Source organism: Arachis stenosperma, chromosome 4 (assembly GCF_014773155.1).
Source record: "Arachis stenosperma cultivar V10309 chromosome 4, arast.V10309.gnm1.PFL2, whole genome shotgun sequence".
NCBI lineage: Eukaryota > Viridiplantae > Streptophyta > Magnoliopsida > Fabales > Fabaceae > Arachis > Arachis stenosperma.
Genome location: NC_080380.1, coordinates 8,624,346 through 8,634,048, shown reverse-complemented (window position 1 = coordinate 8,634,048; position 9,703 = coordinate 8,624,346). Strand labels below are relative to the sequence as shown.

The window sequence follows — 9,703 nt, the reverse complement described above, 5'->3', positions numbered from 1 at the left end:
TAAAATCAATAAATCTATCAACAAAAATTCAAAAACAACAGATTCAGAAGTTAAAAAACCCTAAAACAGCAGCAACAACATAACAAGTGGCATGACATTCAGAAATCAAAAGCACATCAACAGAGCAAGTAGTTAAGTTACAGTGGTGATATCACTCAGATGCATGTCAACAAAAAATAAAGAACACATAAAAAAGCAACACAACAACACACAAAACAGCACCACAGCAGAAGATCATTCAAAAAAATATCACAACACACAAAAATAGCAACACAGCAGAACTAGAGCTCATTAGTAATCAAATAATCACTCAATAAAAAATTAAAACACAAAACATTCAAATATTCAGTAATCAAATAATCATTGAACATGACATAAATAAAAAACGCAGAAGAAGTTAGCAGTGAACTGACCGTCGAAGTCTAAGGTTTTTTTCTTGGTTGAGCTTCTGCTCTCTAAACTCGAAGGAAGGAAACTGGAATGGAGATGGGTTTTTCTTCTAAGCAGTCTGAGAAGAGGGGGCAGAATCTTGACGGAGACAGAGGCCAGGTGACGAACACAACTCAAAAGACGGTGGTGGGTTGGAAGAATCTGCGACGACCAGACGAAGACGATGGTGACTGAGCGCCCGACGGACGGCGGCAGGAGCGCGATGGAGCAAATGAATACCAGGAACTGACGCGCCGAGCTCGAGGAAGAAGAAGCTGCGATTCTTGAAGGAGGAAGAAGCACAGACGACCAGACGACGATGGTAGTGCCTGAGAGCGACGGACGGCGGCAGTCCTTGCGGTGGTGGTGGAGAAGCTAGGGTTTCCTGTTTCAACTTCTTTTTTTGATTTGGGGAGAAGCTGTTAAGATAGGGGTATTAAAAGGATATTTTTGTCTAATAAAATAAAGGAAGAATGTTTAAGTTTTTTTATAAAATTAAATAAATAAATATTTTTTATTTTTATTTAATTAAAAGGGTATTTTAGTAAAAGTGGTGATATACTATATATTTTAAAAAAATTAAATGCTGACGTGAAAAATAAATTCCACATGTCTTATTGTTATTTGTCTATATTTTAAATGTATCGATACGTATAAATTTATCATTGGTAAATATATATTAATAATGATGTATTTATATATAAATATATATGTTGAGAAGTTTAATTTACTGAGAAATAATTGGAACTTCTAACTCATCTTTTTTTTTTTTGGTCATTCTAACTCATCTTTTTAATTATCTTTCTAATTTAAAAAAAATATATAAATTTTTTATTTTTTGATATTTTCAAAAATTAAAATTTTAAACTTTTACTTTTTTAAGTATTAGGAGAATAATTAAGACTTCCAATCATTAGTCTAATTTACCTCCTTTACTACCTTGGCAAAAGCTCTATATGGCATTGTAGTAGTATTTAATTGGCCATGATCGCACTTTCAGCTAGTAAATCAAACTTGTGATTATGCGAATTCTGTTTCTATTAATCTAGAGGGTGACTCTTTATTTTAGTAAAAGTAGTAACAATTCAATATCTAGTAACTAGTAAGGTAATTACAGACCTCATTTTGCTAATTTAGTTCTTTTATTTTAATTCTAGTAATAAATACATAATGAACAAATTATTTTTAAAATTACAAGTTAGAAAAAAGTACTTTACTTTTAGATTTCAACATCTCAAAAATGCATTTAAAATAAGTATCTTGTCTTGCTTTGAATAATATAAATAAAATTAATATACCGAGAAAACATAATGGACTTATATACACAAGGGTTGAACAACACTTTATTTTAGTAGAACTCGAATAAAAAGTTAACTGTTAACCCACTTTCACCAAATTACTTGTGACCAACATATATATTTGATTTGTTTGATTGAATAGATGAAGACTCACACCACAAGGTTCTATTTGTTGTCTTAGTTCGCTTATGCAGCAATTTATTACTCTTTACTCTGCTTTTAGGTCTCACTTGTTGCCCTCTTTTCCAAACGCCACAAGATAGCGCCCCGCTGCCACCATCATCACCCCGATCCCTCTATGCTGTTGTGGAAATGAGTCCATTTCCACAATGCTTCCGGACTGCTCACAAGGTTCCTCCCTCGCTGATCGTAGCACCACTCTTCCGCTGACGCAGACACCGTCGTCGTCACGCTAGATCTCCCTAATCGTAACCGTTGACTCCCCCTCCGTTTCTGCGTGTAGGTCGCGCTCAAGTTCGAGAGCCTCGTGGATCAGCATTCCCGTAACGAGGTAAGTTGAACTCTCGCCACTAAGGAGTGGTGCTCCCTTTACTGGGACGCGCTCCAGCTTCTGAAGAAATCTGGGATTTTCATAAGTTCTGAATCTGTTAGAGCCCTCATAAGGACCTATTCCTATATGGGTCTTGCTGAAGAAGCCATTCAGTGTTTTGATAGAATGTCTGAGTTCGATTGTGAGCCTGATGCTCACGCCTATAACACTATCTTGAAGGTTGTGCTCAAGAAAGACTTGTTTGTGTTGGCTTTTTCGCTCTATAATGTTATGCTTAGGTCTAATTCTTTGCCAGATGACCACACGTACACTCTCTTGATTGGTGGATTCTGTAAGATTGGAAACTTCAATGCTGCCCTCGAGATGCTCGATGATATGAGCAAGAGGGGTGTGCTGCCTGATGTTAAGACGTATACGGCTATTATTTATGGCCTCTGTCAGTGGAAGAAGGTTGATGAGGCGTTTAGGTTGTTTAACACTATGAAAGAAAATGGGTGCTTGCCTACTTTGCGCTGTTATAATGTCTTGATTGATGGGTTTTGCAAGAACGGGAGGACAGATGAAGCGCTTTCTTTGCTGTCTTTGTTGAGGATAGATGGTTTTGCTCTTAATCTGCAGAGTTACTGTTCTCTGATAAATAGCTTCATTCACGCCAAGAGATATAGTGAGGCATATGTATGGTACACCAAGATGTTTAAGAGGGGAATTGTGCCGGATGTTACTTTATATGCTATCATGATACGTGGTTTGTCCGAAGAGGGTAGGGTTGGTGAAGCTGCAAAGATGTTAGATGAGATGATTGGGATGGGTTTAGTACCAGACGCCTATTGTTACAATGCATTAATCAAAGGTTTTTGTGACATAGGTCGTTTGGACCAAGCTAGATCTCTTCAGCTTGAGGTTTCCAAGGATGAACAGTTTCATAATGCTTACACCTGCACCATTCTCATCTGTGGCATGTGTAGGAATGGAATGGTTGGAGAGGCACGGGAGATATTTAATCAGATGGAAAAACTTGGATGTCTCCCTTCAGTTGTGACCTTCAGTGCTCTGATGCATGGCCTTTGCAAGGCTCGCAGAATTGAGGAAGCACACCTTTTACTGCACGAGATGGAGATTGGGAGAAGCCCATCTTTGTTTTTCCGGCTTTCTCAGGGTTCTGACAGGGTTTTTGATAGTGTTAGTCTCCAGAAAAAGGTGGAGCAAATGTGCGAGGCTGGTGAAGTTTTGAATGCTTACAAGCTTCTCAAACAACTTGCTGGGAGTGGGGTTGTGCCTAACATTATCACATACAACATTTTAATCAATGGTTTTTGCAAAACTGGTAATATCAACGCTGCTATCAAGCTTTTCAAGGAGCTGCAACTAAAGGGGATCTCACCTGATTCTATTACTTATGGGACACTTGTTGATGGACTTTATAGGGCTAACAGAGAATATGACGCCTTTAAGATCCGTGAACATATGTTGAAGCATGGTTGTCAACCTGGATTATCAAATTCTAATGCCCATATGAGCTGGTTAAACAAAAAGGGGAAGGTCTCGATGGCCTTCAATCTTTACTTTGAATATCTGAAAAGCCTTCCGAGGTGGGATAATGATTCAATCAACGTGTTGGAGAACCATTTTATCAGAGGAAATGTTAAAGAAGTAATTCGAGGCTTACTGGAAATGGACTTCAAATGTAGAGATTTTAATTTAGCTCCATACACAATTCTAATTACTGGGTTCTGTATGGCAAAAAAGGTAGATGAAGCATTAGCTATATTTTCTGTTCTTGGTGAGTTCAATATTAATATCAATCCTACAAGTTGTGTACATTTGATTGATATTCTCTGTGAGGAAGGGAAGCTGGATGATGCAGTAAACATATTCCTCTACACCCTAGAAAAAAGTTTCATGTTGAGGCCAAGAATTTGTAACAAGCTCCTCAAATGTCTCCTTCTTTCGATAGATAAAAAGGACTATGCTATTGATCTTGTTGACAGGATGCAGTCCCATGGATACTATTTGAATTCACATCAGTATGACAAAGCAATGTATGTTATTCGACGGCTAAGGAGAAGGAGGAGCAATAAAATGCACTATTTTGAATGATTGAATAACTCCGACTATTCAAGATGGATATTATTCTTTATCTTGTGATGAGTGGCTTGATCATGTGCATATAGGGTAGCTCAGTAGCTAAAGGTAAAAGGAGACCAAGAAATACTATGCAAGAACCGTTAAAAAAATTATTTAGACTTAAATGCTTAGACTATTAGCATAGTTTGCGATAGGGCACTATTCCGTTCATATGATCTAGCCAGTCTCACCTAATGGACAAAGCTTTCGTGTTGTTATAATGTCGAAAGGAATTCTTATGATTGATTAGATAATAAGTTGAGTTTCTAATTTATTCTTAGTTTCTTTCTCTCTCTTTTTTTAAGAAGCTAATTTATTCCTAGTTTAAATCTTATGAGGGTCAGTTTGGAACTTCCCCAAATTGGGAAACAGATTCTTCAAGCTCATATGTGAATTTTTCTTCCCCACTATTTCATAGGTACACTATGCTGCTCTAATGGTGTGTTTAGTTTGGTTGGGGTGGAATGGCTTGCTATATAACATTACCCTAGTAGACCAAGGAAGCTCGGCGGACATCCTTTTTAAGCCCGCTTTTGACAAACTAGGGTTGGATGAGAAAGAATTAAGAGCCTACCCCGACACCTTGTATGGATTAGGTGACACGCCAATAAAACCACTGGGATTTTTGCCCCTCCACACCACCATTGGAAATGGGGAAAAATCAAACTCTGAGTATAGACTTCATAGTCATTGATGTGGGGTCAGCATATAACGCTTTAATCGGCAGAGCTACCCTTAATCGACTCGGAGCAGTGGTATCCACTCCCCACCTTTGCATGAAATTTCCGACTTCAGCGGGGATAGCAACGGTAAGGGGAGACCAAAAGTTGGCAAGGAAATGCTACAATGAAAGCCTAAATCTGAGAGGAAAGGTAGAGAAGTTCACACAATAGAGCTCGGCGGTGCAAGGGCCAGAGAAGAGCTGCGACCACAACCGGGAGGAAAAACTGAGGAGATACAGGTCGGCAAAGAGGAAGGGAAAAATACTCATATAGGAGCCAACCTAGGGGAAACCCTAAAACAAGGGTTGACTAAGCTCCTAAGAGATAACTCCGATCTCTTCGCCTGGAAGGCCTCCGACATGCCTGGGATAGACCCCGAGCTCATGTCCCACAAGCTCTCGGTTTATCCGGGATCCCGACCTGTACAACAAAGAAGACGCAAGCTTGGCCCAGAACGAGCCCTAATAGTAGAAGAACAAGTGCAGGCGCTCCTGGAAGCTGGCTTCATCAAAGAAGTCAAGTACCCAACATGGCTAGCCAATGTAGTGCTAGTCAAAAAACAAAATGGCAAATGGAGAATGTGTGTCGACTATACCGACTTAAATAAGGCATGTCCCAAGGACCCATATCCACTGCCAAGTATTGATACCCTAGTGGACTCCAGCTCGGGGTATCAATACTTATCATTCATGGACGCCTACTCGGGATATAATCAAATCCCAATGTATGAGCCAGACCAGGAGAAGACATCATTCATCACACCCAGAGCTAATTTCTGCTACGTGGTCATGCCATTCAGATTAAAAAATGCAGGAGCCACATATCAAAGGTTGATGAATAAAGTGTTTGCCTCTCACCTTGGGAGCCTAATGGAAGTATACGTCGACGACATGCTGGTAAAGACCAAGAAAGAAGTCGACCTCTTGTCAGACCTCTCACAAGTCTTTGACACCATAAGGCTGCACGGGATGAGACTAAATCCCGCAAAGTGCGCCTTCGCGGTGGAGGCAGGGAAATTTCTAGGATTTATGCTAACACAAAGAGGGATCGAAGCCAATCCCGATAAGTGTAGAGCCATCCTAGAGATGAAAAGCCCGACTTGTTTGAGAGAGGTCCAGCAGCTGAATGGTCGACTTGCAGCCCTCTCCAAATTTTTGGCAGGATCAGCACTAAAATCCCTTCCACCGTTCTCCTTATTGAGAAAGGGATGTCAGTTTGAATGGACCCCTGAATGCGAGGAGGCGTTCCAGGAGTTCAAAAAGTTCTTAAGCCAACCTCCTATTCTGACCCGACCCGTATTTGGAAAAGACCTCGTCCTATACTTATCTGTAGCAGACAAGGCTGTCTCATCAGCCCTGATAAGAGAAGATGAGGTCGGACAACATCCAGTATATTTCATCAGTAAAGTTCTACAAGGCCCTGAGCTAAGGTACCACAAACTAGAGAAGTTTGCCTACTCCTTAGTAATAGCCTCACGAAGGCTACGGCCTTACTTTCAAGCTCACACAATAAGAGTCCGTACGAACCAACCCATGAAGCAAATCCTCCAAAAGACGGATGTTGCAGGGAGAATGGTTCAATGGACAATAGAGCTTTCTGAGTTCGACTTAAGATACAAAACTCGGACGGCGATTAAAGCCCAATGCCTCACCGATTTCATTGCAGAATACGCTGGGGATCAGGAGGAAAAACCAACTACATGGGAACTCTATGTAGATGGATCCTCCAACAAAACAGGAAGCGGTGCAGGCATAATATTGGTAGATGAAAGAGGAACCCAGATAGAGGTTTCCCTAAAATTTGAATTCCCAGCTTCAAATAATCAGGCAGAGTATGAAGCCTTGATTGTTGGATTAAAGCTGGCAGAAGAAGTCGGTGCTACAAATGTGATGATATACAGCGACTCACAAGTGGTGACCTCCCAGATAAGCGGAGAGTATCAGGCAAAGGACCCAAATATGAAGAGGTACTTGGAGAAAACTCTGGAGCACCTTGGGCGCTTTGTAGAAACCGAGGTTAAACACATAACTCGGGATCTAAACAGTAGAGCGGACGCCCTATCCAAATTAGCAAGTACCAAACCGGGAGCGAACAATAGAAGCCTGATCCAAGAAACCCTCCAGGAACCCTCAGTGGTAAAAATAGAAGACAAACAAGAAGTCCTTGAGGTAGTCGGTTTAAACCTCGGATGGATAAACCCCTTGGTCGAATACATAAAATTTGACATCCTTCCAAAAGAGGAAAAAGAGGCCAGGAAAATCTGGAGGGAAGCACAACATTACACTTTGGTGAGAAATATTCTCTACAGAAGGGGGATATCAACACCACTGTTAAAGTGCGTACCGACCTCAAAAACCACCGAGGTGTTAGAGGAAATCCACAGTGGAATCTGCGAAAATCATCTCGGAGCAAGGTCACTAGCCAGGAAAGTAATTAGAGCTGGATTCTACTGGCCGACCTTGCAGAAAGATGCCACAGAATTTGTGAAAAAGTGCCAACCATGTCAGATGCATGCAAATTTCCACGTGGCTCCCCCAGATGAGCTCATCAGTATCACTTTTCCATGGCCCTTTGCAAAATTGGGAATGGATTTGTTAGGTCCTTTTCCCTAAGCGCCAGGACAAGTCAAATACCTGATCGTGGGAATAGATTACTTCACAAAATGGATAGAAGCAAAACCATTGGCCACCATCACTGCTCAAAGAAGTCAGAGGTTCCTCTACAAAAATATCATCACAAGATATGAGATACCTTATTCCATTACTACAGACAATGGAACCCAATTCACCGATTCTACCTTCAGAAGCCTAGTAGCCAGTATGAAAATAAAACACCAGTTCACCTCGGTGGAACACTCGCAAGCTAATGGGCAGGCCGAGACAGCCAACAAAGTCATACTGGCAGGGCTAAAAAGAAGATTACAAGAGGCAAAAGGAGCCTGGGCCGAAGAGCTCCCCCAGGTGCTATGGGCTTACAGGACAACGCCCCAATCCGCCACTGGAGAAACGCCCTTCCGACTAGTCTATGGCGTAGAAGCAATGATACCAATAGAAATCAATGAATAAAGCCCAAGGGTAATTCTCCATGACGAGATCGGAAACATACAGGGGCACAAAGAGGAGCTCGACTTGCTCCTAGAAGTCCGAGAAGAAGCCCAGATAAGAGAAGCAGCGTTGAAGCAAAGGATGACTACAAGGTACAACAAAAAAGTCATTCGAAGAACATTTTCCCCAAACGACTTGGTCTTAATCAGAAACGACATTGGAGTCAATAAATCAGGGGAAGGAAAACTCGCTGCTAATTGGAAGGGACCATACAAAATCAATGAGGTCTTAGGAAAAGGCTATTATAAAGTGACCGACCTAGACGGCACCGAATTACAGAGGTCATGGCATGCTTGTAATATGAAAAGGTACTACAGCTAAAAGCGAACTCTACTCCCTGATGTACTCTTTTCCCAACTTCATGATTTTTTCCCCAAAATCAAAGGGTTTTTTCTGGAGGAGGGTTTTTAACGAGGCATCATAGTAGAGGCTAAGGGAAAATAGGCTATTAAAACCCTTAGTAGCAAGAAGGTACCTCCCCAATTAATAAAGATCTTTTTTCATTTACAATATCTCTTATAAACTCCTTTCTATTTTCTAAGTCTTTCTACGAAACGCGCCGACTTAAGCTCGACAAAACGTGAAAATCCCATGAACCGACCTAGATGGTCGTCAGGATAAAACGACAAGGTACAAGTCGGTGTAATGAGGTTATAAAAATTGATCATAAAAAACTCGGAGACATCCCGACTCATAAGTCGAAAGAAAAAATCGAGTAGAAAAGAAAACGAATCACAAAAATAACCTAAGTCATAAAGAACTCAATAAAACAAAGTTGAGTATAAGGAATAACAAAAAAGAGATCGAAAAAACCTAGGAAAAAGCTTAAAGGCTGTCATAAAGTCCTTAAACAAAAAGGCTCAGAAAAACAGACAAGCCAAAGGGAAAGGTTTTCAGAAAAAGATCAAGGAGACTTCGAAAAATCAAAATCAAAAAAGCATGCACGCATAAGGTAACTTAAACCCTTATCCAAAAAAGAGTATTTATTTTGTTAATTTAAAACCCTTATTAAAAAAGGGTATTTTTAAATATTTTGTTTATGGCCTTAAAAGGCCAAAAGAAATTGTTCAACAAACACCACCAACAAACAAATATAAAGAGTTTAAAAAATGGGGGGACCCACAGGCCGAGCCCCGATATAGCCACATAAAGTTATTTCTGCAGAGGAGTAGACGGATCACCACCACCAGAGTCAGGAGGAGCGCCACCAGGACCGGGAAGAGAGACGTCCACAGGAGATGAAGAGGAAGTCGGAGGAACAACAGAAGAGCTCGGAGCATCCTTAGAACGAGGAGGGGACTCAATGATCCTCTGCCCCCGGGTCTTCAATTCTGACTCGGAAACGATCACGGGGGCAGGAGGATCCACAATTGCACCATCGATGACGACTTTGTCAGGATCCAAAGGAGAAAGATCCAAGTCGGGAGCAATGACTCCAACTTGCTCCTTAAAGATCCTCCAAGCCTCCTCGGCACCATCAGCAATAGAGTCCTCCAACTCGGTATATGCCTTTCG

The 9,703-nt window shown here is 41.0% G+C and overlaps 1 protein-coding gene across 1 annotated transcript; it reads left to right on the top strand.

Moving 5' to 3' along the window:
• Nucleotides 1-480: 480 nt before the first annotated feature.
• On the top strand, nt 481-4,335 carry LOC130974546 (pentatricopeptide repeat-containing protein At1g79540-like). Its single transcript, XM_057899420.1, has 3 exons — nt 481-616; nt 1,951-2,078; nt 2,263-4,335. Exons 1-3 carry the CDS (start codon nt 481-483, stop codon nt 4,333-4,335), a joined length of 2,337 nt encoding a protein of 778 aa, XP_057755403.1.
• The last annotated feature ends 5,368 nt before the right edge of the window (nt 4,336-9,703 follow it).

What these genes read in the sequence shown, in the direction of transcription:
- LOC130974546 (XM_057899420.1), top strand. Translation starts at nt 481, where the DNA reads ATGGAGATGGGTTTTTCTTCTAAGCAGTCTGAGAAGAGGGGGCAGAAT. An exon ending in ACGACCAGACGAAGACGATG is followed by an intron (nt 617 to 1,950) that starts GTGACTGAGCGC and finishes CTCTGCTTTTAG; the next exon opens with GTCTCACTTGTTGCCCTCTT. An exon ending in GCTTCCGGACTGCTCACAAG is followed by an intron (nt 2,079 to 2,262) that starts GTTCCTCCCTCG and finishes CTCGCCACTAAG; the next exon opens with GAGTGGTGCTCCCTTTACTG.